Source organism: Gymnogyps californianus, chromosome 25 (assembly GCF_018139145.2).
Source record: "Gymnogyps californianus isolate 813 chromosome 25, ASM1813914v2, whole genome shotgun sequence".
NCBI lineage: Eukaryota > Metazoa > Chordata > Aves > Accipitriformes > Cathartidae > Gymnogyps > Gymnogyps californianus.
The window spans coordinates 6,734,656-6,752,619 of record NC_059495.1 but is presented as its reverse complement, the minus strand read 5'-3'; the positions used below and the strand labels follow the sequence as shown (position 1 = coordinate 6,752,619).

Below are 17,964 nucleotides of genomic sequence, written 5' to 3'. Positions count from 1 at the left end.
GATCCAAGATCTCATTTTCTATTTATTTTTCCTTTCCTCAGCAGAGCTTGGTATTAATTTGCCTGTATTTCATACAATACAAAACAGTCCAGAAGGCAGTAGGAAGTAGATGGAGTCACATATCCAGAGCAGCAGTTCTGTTATTTCCAACTTTCTCCATCAATCCTCAAAAAGAAAGAAGCTTCCAGTACCTAACTAATCTATTCCACCTAAGTCAGCATAAACATTTTTGGGTCGCCTGTATGTTCTGTATGAAAAAAAACTAACATACAACACTCTCTGGACACCAAGAACTGGGATGTTGCATGGAATCACTAGTTACAGATTGCTGAAGGTATCTTAAATTCTTACAAGCTTAAAATCTTTCAAATCATGCAGGAGATGGACGTTGATATGAGCTTACAAAACACTGCAGATGAAAGACATTCAACAGTGGCAGCTATTCAGAGAGAGGTAACGTGGATGATCAACACATAGAAAGGATAACATGGTACGTATAAAAGATGATCAACACAGAGTATAACATGGTATGCATAAAGGAGATACTAAACATGGAACACCAGAAAGATAATTCCATTTTATTTCACTGTATCATAAAACTTAATATACATACCTGGTTTTGGCACAGAATTGGTCACGGACTGAGGAACTTTGTCATTAATTAGTTCAACACACTCACTAGGAAAAAATCCAACCTGTAGTAAAAACAGAAAGAGATGTAGAATATTGAATGTAGTGTTTTTAAGATCTGAACTGTTAAACCAGCAACTGCTAAACATTTTCCTCAAACTCTGCTTGCCTGATGCTCCATAACATTATCCAACATAAAATGACCAGCATAAGAGAAATAATTTTTCAAAATGATGCAGCCAAAAATTCTACAAACCAAGTAATTACTTCTGTAAAATACGGTTACTGTTTTCTAAGCTCGGTACACAGGACAGAGATATTCAACTTGCAACAGAGAGGGGAGAGGACAAGTGTGCTACACACCCTTAAATCTCAAGTGGAACTCGAGAGAGAGACAGAAAGACTTTAGCTGGGTTTCCTGCACCTGGCTGCACGTATGTAACATGAAATTTAATGAAGAGAGCAAGATGTTTCAGCTCTTAGCATCTCAATTATCTGTACTCAAATCTCACCAACACTTGACCTTTTTTCACTGTCAAAATACTATATTCACAAGCACTTTAACATTTTATTCCTTTAGAAAACTGAAATCAAATATGGGTCAATACATTTACATGTCTGTATAGTCCCATTACAGGAAAAAAGCATGTTCTTGTATGATAAGTTAGGAGAAGACACTTTGAATGCACAAAGCTCTCTACTGTGTCCTAGCCTTACTGCGTGCACTTGATCTGATGCGCGTGGGTAATAAGTGATACTCCTGAAGCATTCAAGTTAAACATGTTTAAAGATCTTGCTAAAAAAGTTCAATGTGGTTTTAGTTAAATTGAATTCAATTCAGTCTTAGAACTGAGAACAGGTTTAATAAAATATACATAGAGTAAAATGAGTTCTACATTTGTAAGAAGCCAGTAATTTGACTAGAAATAAACACAAGTATTTTTAGAAGAAACAGCATGATGTAGCAAAAAAGTCTCTAGCAAGAGCCAGAACTCCTGGTGTGTACTCTTCTATCTGCTTCTGAACATGGACAAACCAGTGCAACTGTTGCGCCTCAGTTTCCCTATCAGCAAAGGACAAGGGAGAATAGTGCCACATATCCATTACTGAAAACTGATTTGAGAGAACAGCTGACAAACACACTGCACAAGCTGTTTAACCGTTACGATTTATCTATGTATCTGCTAATCAAGCTGAAACAGAAAGAATATTCCAGAAACAAACCCCAGAGGCGAGACTCTCCTTAGCAAATACTTGAAGATGCTTCAAAAGCAATGACCCACCCCTAGGCTACCACATAGCAGTGCTATGCAACAGATTTTGACAGCCACTGAAAGCAGCTGCTGCTCTGCTGCCAGCATCACTGCCAATGAAGACATCTCCAAGTGCCCAATGCACAGCAAGGTCCTGTGACTGATCCCTTTCAAACGCGAACTTGCAGCGTTCCTGCACTGACCTGCAACATAGCATTTTTCCCTGCATCCCCTCTAACTCAGAAATGCTGCAGGGACTGTCTAAACCAGCATAAGGGTTAAAGACTAGAGTATGGGGAGGATCTTAATGTTTTGTTGAATTAGGATGTGCCTGCAGAAATTCACATGCCACTCAAAGGTCTCCGTATCTGGGGAGAAGTGAAATTATTTCCCTTTCACTGTTTAAGGATTCAGGCTAAGATGTGACCAGACAGGAGTTTTACACTTCCCAGCATCCCAACCTTCTCTCCGCTTCACAGCGTCTTCCTTCTTACTCTCGTCCCAGGTGAAAGTCAAGCCAGACCAGAGCCTTTGGCAACTTTTATCCTTCGTCCATATTTCCAGACCTTTTTCTCTCTCGTACCCTACCTCCTCACCCAACGCAGCTTCTGTATTGTGACATGTAATTCAAGCACCACCACCCTCCTGAGACACCCCGACTAAGCCAGAAGCAGGATTTCCTATCCCATGTCAGGCATGTGATTTGGACAGCTGAAAGCATCAAGTCACTTCACGCAGCCACAGTTTGGTCAAGTGCTGCAACAATGCAGGGCAAAGAGCCAGCGGACGGGCCCCAAGCTCATCTAAACAGAAGAACTGGGCCAGGACTGCTGCCAGTCATGCTAGCACATCTATGAAATTCATTGGAGCCACAAGGCAGTCAGCACTGCGAGTCTGGCAAACAGTCCCTTCTCTATTTATTCATCTTACACAATTCCCTTTTGTCTCCAAGGAAAAAAAAACCAACTCCTTCCTACTCCAAGTTGATTTTCACCCATAAACCTCCAAGCAATTTAGTAGCAGTGTCATGCGTGGTGTGTCCAGGTAAACACTCCAGACTTTGAAACTATTCCAAATTCCCTAAGGGAAGCCACAGTTAATAGTAATACCAGATAACTTCTCCTTCCCACACCCCCAAAATCCAGCAAGGCAACATTTTGTCCAAGTACGAGGACAAACTGTAATCCATCATACTTAATGTTAAAGACTCGGAATATGCTTTTTGTTAAGACTATGACAGCACGGGAACAGAACTTCTAACAGCAGTGCTATGGATCAGTAGATCTGGCTTCTCTGATCTATGGTTCCCTGTAATGGAGACTGGCCTTTGCATTACACTGCTGCTCAAGTGACTCACAGAACTGAAGAACCCATCCAAAAACCAAGATAATGTATGGCTTCACCCAACCACTCACTCAGCTGGGTGTGCCAATTTTGCAAGGACTGGAGTTATATAATGTAGTGGTGATTTTTGTGCAGTTTATAGGTAGAAATATGCCGATTAGCACAAGAAAACCAACATGAATACTAGCATCACATACAGGGGCCCTTCATCAGGCAGCTCATAGCTCAGCGATGCTGCTTTGCTAGGCGATGTTGAGAAACAGGCTGATTGGTACATACACAAAAAGTACTGATATTTAAACAAAATACATTATATGGTTTTTAAATACTTCACTATAGCTAAGAGTCTCTCTTGGACATTTCCTGTGCAAGAGAGGCAGGAGACAATTTTTAAGTTAGGAAAAATGTACACATCCAGTGAAAGTCTCAGCCCCATCGCACAAAAGATACATTTGGGAGTAGCTGAAGTGATACAGTTTCTTTCTTTCTCAATGTTTTGAGAACTTTAATTGCCCACAACATTTATGCCTGAGATGTGTAAAGAAACCTGAAGTACTGGGACACCAACCTTCCGTTAATCATAATGAAAAATGGTGGATCTAAATCCAACCCAAAATCCCATACTGTAATCAAAAGCTCGTTTGACTTCGATAGTTAACATAATGTTTCTTCTGTTTCTGGATGCAATATACAATGCTAAACATGAATTTAGAAAGAAAGAAGACCCAAGATGGTTATGTCACCGCTTCTAGATATCTCGGAACCTTTCGCAAGTAAAACACGATACCTGTTCTCAATGTATCATTTGTGCCATGTTCACAACCAATAATTATAATGGATTTTCTAGGGAAAGAGAATTTTTACTTGTGCTAGTGTTGACAAGCTCTCTGATGTTAACATATTGGTAATACTTCTGATGGCTTACATTTTCTGACTTACTTATTCTAACTTTTCTTGCAAGATCCCCAAGAGATCATCTTCAGGGTCATAACCTATAACTTGTGCCTCATTCCCATCCACTTAAAAGATGCTGCTTTTCCTCCCATGGAAAGTTTTCCATGATTTTGTATAAATAAATGAGTTTAGTCCAAGAGTTAATCTCAACAGATGTAGCAAGGCACTATTAGAGCTTGAGCCAGGATTAAAGGATTTGGCAACCTACGAAAATTAATAGCAAGGGTAGTATATATTTAGATAAATACAAGGTCATCTAGAGGTTAAAAAAATCACTACACACCTTAACCAAAGGAGGAAAGCACAGGCTACTGTTGTATGCAAACATTTCTGCAACAGCTACTATGTCTTTTTTCCCACTTTTATGCCAGCGTCTGCTAAAACTGGAAGATACATGAGGCTTTAAGGGGAAAACTCAAAGTAACAGCAATAATTTTCAGTGTACGAGGAAGGAATCCAAACAAATGAGAAAGTAACAGCAACATAAATGGCAAATGAAACACTGAGACATTTTGATTGTTTTTTGGGTTTGACATAGGCTAAAGTATGGGTTAAATTTCATTCAAAAATTTTTCTCTTTTAGTTTTAAATCATGACAGGCTAGCAAAACTTAATAGTGAAACACCAACTTTTTATTGCTTGTTTGGCTTTCATGAGCAGAATTTTCACTATGCTGTTTGCCAAGTAACTACGTAGTAGTGGCTAGGGCAGAGAGCAGGGCACCCTCACGTAGTTTCCCAAAGTACAGCCGGCATACCAGTGCGGCTCCTGTTAAGAAGGTACTCACCCGTTTTAGAGGGGCACCAGTTAGTGGAGGAACAGGACTGTTAGTCCCCTTATCCTGAACTCTTGTAAAAGAGATCTGAACATTTTGGCCACAAAACCCTTCTAATTTCTTTTATTCACCAAAAAAAAAAAGTCTGTGTGGGATGATATATGGTAATTATCCATTCCTGACTGGTATGTCAGCTGTATTTCGGGCAACTAGGTGAGGCTGGTCAAAGGCTCTTCCTTTGACATTCCCACCTGCCGGAGCGGCTGAGCTAGCAGGCAGCTGAATGCTGAACATTACTACCAAAGGTCACACACGCTCCTACAGCGAGGTGTGAGAAATCTCTGCTGCTCAACTCGAGAAATGCATTCACTCCTACGGTGCTCGCTGGCTGGGGACGGCGAGGGAAATGCCAGCACACGCGTATGAGTGCCTGTGCCCAGGCAAACTCTCGCTACGTGCCTACAGAAAAAAGGGCAGAGTGGATGCGTGCAGAGTAGGAAACCCGTGGCAAATCAGTTCAGACATAATTTTGCCCAATCTGTTACCGCAGTTGGCACTGTTCTACAAATGGAAGTGGCCATCTGGCTGAGAAATGACGTCACTGGTGACATGTCCACTGGGCTCTTGCACATCGCCTGTTCTGCAGGTGGTATCATTCACCAGCCAGATGGCTGCCTCTCGCACCGAGTTCCCAAAGCAATGCACGTGGACCAGAAATCAAACTTTGGCTTCTCATTTGAGAACTTGTGTTTCCAAAGTGACACTAGCCACAAAAACGTGCTCTGCCTTCCCAGGCCATTTCTACTAATTGGTACCCTCTGTTCACATCACATACAAGTTATTTATTAGAAAATGATGCACAAGAAAAGACAATGCTCTCAACTAACAGCCTGTTTTACTCCTGACCAGTCCAAGCCAGAACACATCCCTTTTTGGGAAATCCATTCAGTCTTAAAGCCTGTGTTCAGGTTCAGCATGGAACATGGTTTGAAAGCAAGGGCCGGCAGTTTCACAACCAGTTCAAGCTCATGTAAGCACCAGCTGATTAAAAAAAAAGTCCAGTCCACGTCTGGTTACGCACACTCCTGTACATTGTTTTGTCACCTCTAGCAGATGTGCAGCTTGCTGTTGTGCAGCAGTGCAACTAATGAAACTACACCCAAAAGACAGAATTATTCAGAACATCAAAAGGCAGTTGTGCATCAAAAAAGGGCATGTCCCTAATGATTCAGCTGTCTGAAACAGAGCTACTGATTGAAAAGACAAAGCATGAAGAAAAAGAGGAGAACAAAGAGGGCTGGAAGGCTGTTGGTGTGGAGGTGGCTGTAATTTAGGTAACAATCTTACATTGAAAGCAGTGACTCACTAAGGACATTTGAAATGAAAAAGGCTTGAGGAAAAATGTCTTAAAAATCATTTTACTTTAACCAGAGAAAATGATAAGAAACCTAGTGGGTTGTTTTGTTCCGCATAGGATTAAGTGTCTTGCAATGCAGTCATTAGATCAGGTATTGGGAGAAAGGCACCCGCAACTGTAACATGGACATCTGAAGGGTAACAAAAATGGGGATTCATTCCTGGAGGATAGCTCTGGCTAGCACAGAATAAATTGACTTCCATGCTGAATCAAAGCTGCAGTTCAAATTGAACATGCTTGCAAGCCATCAGATTTGCTTTTCTGTTGACATCTGTAGACCTGCCTCTTGTTCATTTGCACAACACAGAGAAACCCTTTATTTATTCTAATAGATGGGGGGACATGCAGAAATGAATGCACTTCTGCCCAGACATACACAAGTCGCAGCTGGTTTAACTGCACAAAACCAGGTAAGTTCTTTTAAGTCAAGAATTAATTTTTTTCCACATTCGGCGAAACCTTGCTCTCCTCCTATCAAGACATAATGTAAGCTGTGGTCCATTTGATAAAACCTTGCTCCTTTCCTAGCACAAAGCAAAAACCTGAGAAGTAACATGAACAAACTGTCCAAACATTTGGTCTTTGGACCTCCTCCTTTTATCTGCTCTCAGAATCACAACTATCTGGCAAAACAGTCTTTGTTGGTTTATTTTATTAATTAAAATGACTGGATCAACAGATTGCTATCACGTTTACAATGGCTATTGTTCCTAAATGGGAACAGAATTGTTTGCCTATAATAAATACTTTCAAGGCTGCACAGCTTCATCAGTACTTATACATATTACTATAACAACATTCTTCACCTATACACTCTTTTTAAGTATTCATCAAGTACACTTCTGTACTGAACTGTAACACATCTCTAGGTCTGGTGTATCAACACCAGAGACAAATTTCCTTTCTCTGAATTCTCTTCTCACTGCAGCCGTTACTATGGTCAAAAAATTCCATTACATCAGGAAATGTACTTTTTCTGCACACTCACAGCTTATGGGCCTTAAACTTGAAACACAGGTTAAAAAACCCTCTCCCTCTTTGTACAACGCTAGAATTTGCATCTCTTGGTAGCTGATGGTGTTTCATGGAAATGAAAAGCTCTGATAAGTACATTTCAAAGAAATGACAAAAACTGTCCATTCACAGGAAAAATGCACCTCTCTGCAAATCAGATCCATGGTTGTGTGAAGAGATATGTTTATGCAGTAATAACTGAGTTAGCATAGCTTATGAAATTACTGCCTGTCAACTGAAATACAGCTGTTGAAAACCACCTCTGAGCTAACTAGCTTTCTTCTGCAGTCAGCAGGAGCAGAAAGCATACAGATGGTCTGTTACCCTCTCTCAGCTGACAGGCAGTAACTTCTTAAAACACACTAACTTCATTTTCTGCATTTGTGCAAACACATCCTGAGAGCTACTGAAACATTGATTATGGCTGCTGCATTTCCAATAGTGTGGTTCAGTGGCCATGATCTGATTCACATTGTGAAAGACTCTTGCTTACAATCTAAGACGGCAGATTATTCCACCCCTAATTTTCTGTTAAGCAAAAATATGGTGCTCTATTTCTGCAGCTGTTCAGATCTGTTGTGTCAGAAGACTGACTGCACGGATACAGACAAACCCCTTTTCAAGCGGTTTCCTCATCAACATATCTTTATGCTGGGAAAGCACAATAGGATTGCTCTGATCTGAGAGACAGAAGGCAGTGACAAACTGCAGAAGAGCTCCCTCGCTTCTTGTGTCTTTAATCACCAGTGACGCTCTTCATATCTAGTCACAATTTCAGTCAGCCTGGTGGCAAGCAGGGAGCTTGCACTGAATAATGGAATCTACATCCTGCGTGGGGATACCGTACACTTGTAATCAATCACCTTTGTACAAAGTGTCTGCACTCATGCACAGATCACAAAGTAGTTTTGTTCTGTTTTATTGATTCACTTGAAAGTTAAATGGGGCATAGCCTGATCATTCCAAGTAGTACTAAAGCATTTCATTCATTTTTGATAGTACAGCAAATACAGCTCTAGGGCTTCTAAGATCAGAACAAAAGTCCCACAAAGACATAGCACAGTTCAAAACTAGAAGAACAACAGTCAAGTTTGTTCAAGAAATATCAATGTGTTAACTCTAGAAACAAATTTGATTTCAGAGCAGGTATCATATGTCCACGCTGCTCTGATTTTACAAATGAGATACTATCCGAATTCCCACATCTGATACAAAGCCAACAAAAGCTGTATCTCACGTGCTCTGGCTAATCAGACAGAAATGTAATCGTATAACTAACACTCCATTCAGATGGGATTTGTAGTGTTTGGAGATCCAATTGCACACAGCCCTGGTATTAATGACAGCAGGACCACAATCTGGATCTGGCACAGAAAGGTCTATCCGGGAAAATCTGAGGTACTCTGTGAAGACTTTCCAGGCCAAAATATACAAGTGTCTGGTCAATTCTGACCCTCTCCAGAGCAAACTCATAATTCTACCTACCCATAGACAGCAACAGCAGCATGAAAATACCTCCTACTTGAAAGGAGCTGAAACGTGAGACACTACAGTGTGAAGAGGTAGAAAGTCAGCTACCCCAAGCTTCAGTGGCTTTTGGGTTTTGTTTTATAAAGAGAGACTTTTTTTTTCATTTAAATTTCCTAATGAGTAAATCCAAGCTAGGGAATAAAAACTCTTTTGGAAGGAAAGTGCCATTTCGATGCAAAAGTTTTGGTATCTAATTCACAGGTATGTTTAGGATCTTTTGAAAATTCAGTCTAAATCTCTGCATTTACATTTACAGAGACCAGTAATATTAACACTATACAATAAATGCAGACATGAAAGCACAGGTTAGTTGGGTGGCTTGTCCAAGTCAGTGGCAGTGTCTTATCAACTGGCTTTCTCTGAATCCTCTATGTTCTGCCTGATCTAGTTTTAGATAGTGGAAGGAATGGGGTGATTTCAATAACAGCGTCAGCTGCCTTGGAGGGGGTGCAACGTAAGCTTCCACTAACGTCAGGCCAGCTGTCAATCAAAGGGTCATGGCTATCCCTAACTCGCACAGTTAGGTAGGGAGATAACTTCCTATGAAGACCACGTGTCTGCTGTAGCCCAAGTCCAGAGAGGAAGGGGAATTCCTCTTACACAAACGCAGGGACACTCTGCTTACATCCATGAGTAATCCTGTGCAGGCGCAGCAGTTCGATAAACACACTGCTGAGTTTCCTGCCTTTATTTAAGTGGCACTATCATGTCTGATGCTTGTGCCTACCTGAAATCCATGTTTGCCTCTCCACCATGTGGTCAGCTCCTTTGGTGGCATATCAATAACAGACACTATGTCTCCCACCTGCAAAAGATTGGCAACATCAATCACAGCTTGCAACGTGGCTAGGAGGAAAGCACAATTCAAATAACTGCATTCTTCAGCACTGGAAAAAACTATAAAACTTGTGAGCAACTGCACCAATGCTGATCTTGAGACATCTGCCTGTGTAAAATCAAACTGTGAGGTAGAAGAGTTACTGCATTATACAACATAGAGGATACAGCTGTTCATAAGGAAACAATTCTCAAAAGAAGCAGGCCCTCTGCCAAAGGGTACAGAACTGTTCTGATTAAACTGCAGACGTAAGTAAGCAGTGATGGTGTGAAACACTTTGGAAAATATTCTCAAGTAGCTGAACTAATTTTTACTACATGCCCTATATATGCGTATGTAGGCACTGACATGACTTCTTGTTTCCTTTCACAGCAAAAAGTTAAGAGCTCCCTTTGTAGCTCACAAACTGACCGAGACATGCTTTTCTTAATTAGAAAATGAACAGAGGAGAGGTGGTGTGGTGTTACAGCAACAGGAAGGAAAATGGTTCCTCCTTCCAAAGAAGACCAAACAGGTTTTCTGAAGCTTTGCTCATTCCCCTAAAAAATGTAATACTGCAATAGTTCAAAAGGAAATCAGTATAACCAATACTAAATTTGGCTTGGTGGGAATCAAGATCTGTGCGGCCTCTATAATAGAAAATGAGACAGGCCAGAGCAGAAGGGGCAGAACCTAAATAAATACTGCAGCTAGGTATAGCAAAAATTGTTAACAGTAATGCCCAACAAGATGTTTTACATTGATGGATCTCAAAGTGCTTTACAAAGAAGGTAACACATCCCCGTTTTTCAGATAGGGATAACTGAGACACAGGGAAGTGAAGTGATTTCTTCAAGGGAACAGCAAACCAACAGCAAAGCAAATTTCCATTAAGGAAGCTGCTGTCACCACAATGAGCAGAGAAGCCAGGTATTTTCCTCAGCATTGGGGAGCAAATGCCAGTCAGCTACCTTTGCAATTGCCTATTAGAAATTAACAATAGCCTAAACATAAAGAGAGAGTTTGAGTTAGGGAACAGAATGCAGCATTGTAAAACAATCGATCACATTCCACTTCTGTTCTGCCAAGGTTTCTCACTGCATAAACTTGGAAAGCCACACGTGCCTTGGTTTCCCCTCTTGTATACCATGCCTCCTAACAACTTGGACTGCCTGGCAGTTGCAAGGCCAAATTAGCCTGCTGGCACAGAGCTGTAAGATTTACAGGCAGGGATTGTCATCTTAGTGGTTTTATTAATACTGAGACACTGACAAACAGCCTGTATCCTGCACTGCATGCATTTGAACTTGGAAGATGACATACCCACATGTCTTTCTGATTAGCGCAGTTCTTTGGTGTACACTAATAATTGCCTCGACTTTGAATATGAGCAAAATCCTGGCAGCACTAGACTATCACTATTATTTTTACTTCCTGCACTGAATGCTAAGAATGTGATCACAAAAACTCCTTCAGGCAAAAACTGTTTTCCTTTACACTTTTTTGTAGAACACCGTGAATACTCCAGTGATAGTACCACTGCACATAAACAATCAGAGCATAAAACACTGCTTCCTGGGTAGAACAGGAAAGAGCCAGATACCCAAAGACTTGCAGGGTCTGATCTTCCAGAACTTTGCTCCACAGCAGCTCCTACTCTGCATCAAGTAAGATTTTCAGAACAGTTTTAGATTATCACCTGCCCTTCAAGTACCCAGTTCTTTGACAGTCTGCTGCTTTACTTTTCACGGGAGCAGAAGCTCTTAAAAATGGTTTTAGACATGGACTTGCTAACAGGAACACAGGTTGTGTAAACTGGTCAATGAATAATTAAATTGGCATGTGTCCACATACACACATATGTGGACAGTCTTCCTGAACACATACAACATACTTTTAATACCCTGTATAGTACGAACTATGCAGGGTCTGCGGCTGCTCTGAGACCAGGCTAGAGTACTTGGCAGTATCTGTTTAATCAGAAGATACTAACGCCAAGTAAAGCTATATTTTAAAGATGACTGAACTCCCCCCTGTATCCAACCCATTGCAAATCGAATATTTAACTGAATCTTCTAAGCTTCACCTCACAAAACATTCTGAAAGCGTCTGAATATATTCCTGATGGGCGCGCACACACACACAGACACACGTTACACTCTTCTGCATATGACAACAAGGAATGTAAGCTCCTTTAATTATTTACCTCAAAGGACAGTTCGTCTGCTGCTTGAGCTATATACCTCTTAATAACATGGGCAGCAGCAATAGCAGGAACGTTAATGGATGATTCCTCATGGACTAGCAGGTGATTCCCCTTGTTATCAATCTGAAATAAAGAGCAAAGGGGACTGTGAGGCAGCTGAGGACAAGTGAGGAGGCATTTCGTTGGTGCTCATACATGGCAGAGACTTCAAGCTGATTCCCAGAGACAGCACAGCTTGGGGGCCCCCTGAGGAGAGCAGCACGGAGACACAGCGAGGAGCACAGCACACACAGAAAGGAAGCGGAAGAACAATTCACGAAGAGTATTTCAGGAGGTCGTATGTCCCCATCCAACTGATGAGAAAAAGGCTGTATTTGTGCATCTTTGTGTACAAACAGTAACATGACAGTGAATGTTTACACCTCCCTTTAACACCAAATCGTATTGTTTTTCCTGAAGTACTTAGAATGGCAATACAAAAGTGACTACAAAAATTCTCTACAAGATGGGACTAATGCTCAAGAAGAGGCACTGAGGTAAGGAGGAAATACTGTCAAACCGAAAACTAGTGTCGCTTTCAACTTTCTCCCACCCTTTTATTTCTTTTTTTACTTTTTTATTTCTTTTTTGGCTCTCACCCCTTGCTGCAATCATCAGCCTACTTTCAAAATTCCTAGATTTTTGTGCTCCTGTAAAATTTTGTAAGATTCTCAGTCAATCAGAAAGGTTATTCTGTGTTGCGTGTGCAATAGGTTTGCTGTAATCTCTAGGTCCACTGTGTTGCTGTAAATTCTACGGTTTCATTTTTCTCTATAACTTCCTTCCTCCCTTCGTGCTGAGGTTTCCAAGATTTTTCTCATCCCAAAGGATTTCAGGGTGAGGAGGATATCAGCGGGGAAAATTGCAGGAAAATGCACTCAATCCTTATCACAACCATTTAAAAATGAATTGCAACAGTCTAATAATAGTTGTTTCTATTCCTGGCGTGCAGCAATATCATCAGGCAATGGAAAGACACACATATCTCTACCCAGACTAATCAGCAACAGCACCGCTGACACAGACAGGTGGCCTTGATCCCTTAGCCCCATTCTTTCCTGCGCTCGTTGCCCAATAAGGTCTATTGTTTAAGATGGTAGAAGACCATTAACCGAGAAACCAAAGCTGCAGCTGCAATTCACAATATACAAACAGTGCCACTGCAAGCACAACGCAGGCTCTGTTGAGCAGTTTAACCAACAGTGACGGCAAACAGGAGCAGATAATATTTATTGTTTCTGTAGCTATCACCAAGGAAAAATACATTAAAAAAAAGAGGGCAGGCAAACACCGTAACGGAGACAGCTCCAATAGTTTTAGAAACTTGCCCCACTTGCAGCATTACCTTGCCAAAAAGGAGCGTAAGAACGCGTGTGGTTTCTGCAACCTATTACTGAGAGACTTCAGCCATGAACTGGACTTTCCCAGGTGGTCCACTGACCCAACCACTGCTTCACTAGAATTGCCACCTTGTTTTATTTGTGAATATCAGCAGAATGATTTGGCTTTGGGTGACAAAATCCAAGCAAGAGGGGAAAAAAGCTCCTATATTCTTGACATTGGATCTGATTCTGTTTGTTGTATACCTTTTGTGGCCACCTATATGCGGTAACAGGGGAATAAAGCTTTTAGGATAGCATTTCAGTGACACCAATAGGTCTGGAAGGATCACACCTCTTTCTGGAAAGGCAAGAGAGCACATTTGTGGCTTGCTCTGCTGCTAAGGTCAGGAAACAAAGAACAACCTGAGCTTCATACTGTACCTCCATCCATGTGAGAGCAGGCCCACAGTTAATCTTGTTGCCTGCGATGGCTGAGAGACGTGACAGGTAAGCCATCAGCATCTGGGTGACAAGCTGGAAAAGAAACAGACAGACATACAGTTTTTCTATTAATACACCATAGTTTGGAGAGAATTCTTCAGACTTGGACAGACCATAAATTATCCATTGGCACAGGCAAGCGTTATAGAAATATATCCCGTTTTGCAAGGAAATCTGTCATTTGGAGAAGGACAGCAAACTACACACAGTGTTACAATGATTACACACAAAAAAAAAAAGCGTAAAGAAGCAGCTCCCTGTGAAAGTAATAATGTTATTTTTATAAGATATGTAGATTTTCATAATTTCCCTTCTCAAGATACCTTAAATCTAAAGCCTTCCTCTCATCATGAATTTCACATACAAACAAATCATTTGTATTATGGCCATCAAACACATCTGAGAACCATTTAGCGAAACAAAACACTGGCTGCCATTTCCACCCACTTGCAAACCCTTAAGAATGTGGCAACTCCGACTGACCCCTTGGCGAGAGAGTAATATTTCAAATAGTAGAAGAGGGTTTTAAAAATACACTTAGCAATGTCCCTTTTATAACAGTAAACTTGTTTTTATTAAAGAGAAGCTAGTGAGCTCTTTCCAAAGCTTCACAGTGACAGTGTTATAAAGCAGTATTGTAGCCCAGAGTTTGTAGACTGTTTAAAACATTGTTCTCCTCAAACATCTGTTCAAATGTGGTCAATTCAAAATAAAAAATATAGTACGAGACACCACACAGCTGCAGAATTACATTTCACAGAGCAGTAGAGCTGTTCAACATCTTTACATCTTCTGTGCTTACAGATACAATGCAGATTTTCAGGCTCATGCTATAAAGTACATACTAAATCAGTTGTACAAATAAAGATGTAAGAGATAGGAATGCCTAAAATATAATTTAAAAAATAAACCCAGGAATTCATTATCCTGAATATTGCTTCTTCTGCTGAATTTAAGAGACTAAAATCTTTAAATTCTCTTCAGAAATAGCCTGCATTAAACCAAAGCAACTAATAAATCAGATTCTCTGATGAGCAACGGGACCGCATTATCAACTTCCTACGTTCAATGGCAAAAGCCCTGTAGACTTCAGTGGGGTACTGATTTCAGCCATCGTGTGTTGTTCTAAAGCAATCAATCCTTGCCCGCTCAGCACTGAAAGGACAGAGATTCTGATTTATAGTTCCTGGATGGATTCTTCTTTGAATGCTTGGAATGGCCTCAATTTCCTCATTTCCCCTTTCAGCTACACATCTCGTGGGCAGGCAACATTAGCCTTCTGACACAGCATGTCAAGATTTTTCCGTACTTGTGCTTGACGGTAGCGGGCAAACATACAACTACAGGTCCCAGAGATACGTGACCTGTGAAATGAAGCAATGGGCACGGTCCGTCACCGTGATACATGCTCTTCCCGCAGACAGACTGAGGCCGAACAGTTTTGTTATGCTCTGCTGGCTCAAATAACCTCTGTGGCCACGCATTACATTGCCTCCCTCTCCACATCTTCTGAAATGATGCAGTCAAGATGCACCTGCTACTTTCCAGAAGATTATTTTGGACATGAATAAATCTCTAAATTATCAACAGGCAAGAAGCCGAAGGAATTCCAGCTCACCGTATTCCAGGTGAAGACAGTAAGTCAAGAAATGAAAAATACCTCTTATTCCTTTAGGAAAAAAACCACTCTCTAAGCTTTTTCAAGACCATTTAAATAATGCAATAATGCAAATGCTCTTAAAAACCAGCTTCAGTAACTTTCAGTTTATAAATCTAAGTCTAGTGTTCCAAATGGTATTACTCTTGCAGTGCTGCAGCCCTAGAACAGCATGATTTCCTAGGAATGTTAAGTTGCCAACATTAAGTCAGGAAACATCCACATCATTGAAAAAGTTTCCAAGGACATAACAAAAATTCTTATTCAAGGTACTAACAGGACAGCTTCCTTCTTGACACTCTCAATAACCACTCCACATTCAGTAGCACATTAATTCATATGAACTTGCAGGGCATTTCCCTTTAGATCACTGAAATTGAGGGTAGAAAACACATACTGATCTCATCACTAGTAATCAACTTCCAAATCTAACTCAGGCCGCATTAAAACTACTTTGTACATACTTGAAAATACCTTCCAATCCCTTGCTGGTGACTGTGCTTTAAATGTTTACAGAGCTGATAATTTACCTCCGGACTGTCCTTCAGGGCATCGGAGCGGGGTAGCTCTGAGAGCTGGGAGAAGCGCCGGTCATAAATACATAGGTGAAGATGTTTATCAAGTACTCTGAAATCTTCATAACTCCGCTTCACGATCCAGCTCCTCCCCTGCATAAACAGAAAAGAGAATCATACTTTTATAAGCTCCTCACCAATTTGGGTTAGATGAAGAAAATGAGAATTTGTGCAGAAGTAGCAGACAGATCTGGCCATCTTTCTTCTCAAAACATTTGAATGTGATGAAAGTGCCTTAGTAGTATTTTCATATTTTAATTTGTAGACAGCCATTCATGCTCAAACAAGCTGTTAGTATTCCTGTTTTAATTATTTAACCGTGGGTTTGGATGTGGCCCAGCATTATGAGACCTATCCAAAGCTTTTAACTTCCACCTGTCTTATAAGGATTTTGTAGCATTTTCATACACAAGGTGTCTTTGCACAAATGTAAATTACAAAATGGTTGTATAAATAGCATGAAATTAGATTCTAGATAGATAGACGAATATACAATCAGGGATTTGAAGGCAGAATTGAAGCTTGCAAAACTTCTGTCAGACGCTCCAGGCAAATCTTCAGCTGAATTAAAAAAAAAAAAAGAAATCTATGATGAATAACACTAGCTGAAGATTTTCTCCTGAGTGCATGTCATTTCCCCAATTAAAATATTGACAAGATACATACTGCTTCAGGGGACAAGGAAGGGACCATGGCAGCACAGCATAATTTGCTTTGTGAAGCTTTTAATATCTAATGACTACTTCTAAACGCTTCATGGCCTATTATGATCAATAAAAAATGTTGTAATAATGCAGCAGTTTACAGGTCAAAGCACTTTATGAACAGTCATTAATCCTCTCAACGCTCCCATGCAGCCCCTAAAATGAGACTATTCCTGTTTTACAGATGCGGACACTCAGTGACCATGGACCTCCGCAAAGCTTCCCCACCTTCTATTTCAAGTGCAAAGCGCTTTTTCAGTCTTTCTTTCCTCAAATCAACAGCATGGCCATATTTAAAAAGAAAAAAATCTCTATCAGCGTTATGTACTCCACATGCAGTTGTCTCCCTTGGGAAAGGATAGCAAAAACAACAAAGCATGCAACAGATGTTAGCCATGCTGTACAAGTCCAGGTGCTCCTATAGCATAGCAATGCTAGCAGTGCAAGGACTCAGAAGATGACATCAGAGGAAGGAATTAGATGGCTCCAAGGTTACACGGCCACTCAAAGGCAGGGACAAGGATTAAAAGCAACAAAGGGATGCCTGGCAACCAGTACAGAAAGCAGGGAAATGCATGGTATGAGAGGGGACACGTCGCCAGGGAAAGCAGCTGTAAAGCGTGATCCCAGATCTGCTGTACGTGGCTGTCAGAACTACACCTGATGCCCTCTTCACCTGGGATACACAAAACCACAGCCTACTCCGACTTCCCAATCACAATTCTGCTATATTCATCTATCAGGAAAGTTATAAGCATCACTTCTATATTAATATCCAAAGCCTGCAAGGCAATTGTAAACGCAAAACCTATAATCCAGCGTACTAGCTATTTTCTGTCAAATTTAGTTAGGACAACTCCAGACCGCGTACTGTGCCCACAAACTCTGCTTTCATATCACAAGAAATCACCCATATTTCACGAGCCTACAAAGAGGGTACCTACACAGGACATACATGCTTTGTAATTTCTGTAAGTGATGTCATTTTACTTCTCATCTAAAGGAGAAAAACAAAAACAGGAGTGCAAGTCTAATTATCTTAAAAAAGATGACAGCCTTTCCAATTTCTCCATCTTTTGCAATTAAGTGGTTCTTCCTCTCTTGATAAGTTGCCAGTATGACCTTCAGCTGAGCAAGGTTTAGTCACCAGTGTAAGAAACAACAGACCAAGAAATTGCTGCAATCCTTTATTTGCTTCTGCCCGCTGGACTTCACGGGACATTTCA

The 17,964-nt window shown here is 40.8% G+C and overlaps 1 protein-coding gene across 1 annotated transcript in view; it reads right to left on the bottom strand.

Annotated features, from left to right (window-relative positions):
- Positions 1-17,964, bottom strand: part of ARHGAP32 (Rho GTPase activating protein 32) — a 188,814-nt gene that overhangs the window by 66,315 nt on the left and 104,535 nt on the right. Inside the window, exons 7-11 of the mRNA XM_050910928.1 lie at positions 15,990-16,127; positions 13,743-13,835; positions 11,941-12,063; positions 9,645-9,722; positions 614-695 (exon numbers count right to left, since the gene is read on the bottom strand). Coding sequence (XP_050766885.1) covers positions 614-695; positions 9,645-9,722; positions 11,941-12,063; positions 13,743-13,835; positions 15,990-16,127 — 514 coding nt within the window. The remainder of the gene's footprint in view (positions 1-613; positions 696-9,644; positions 9,723-11,940; positions 12,064-13,742; positions 13,836-15,989; positions 16,128-17,964) is intronic.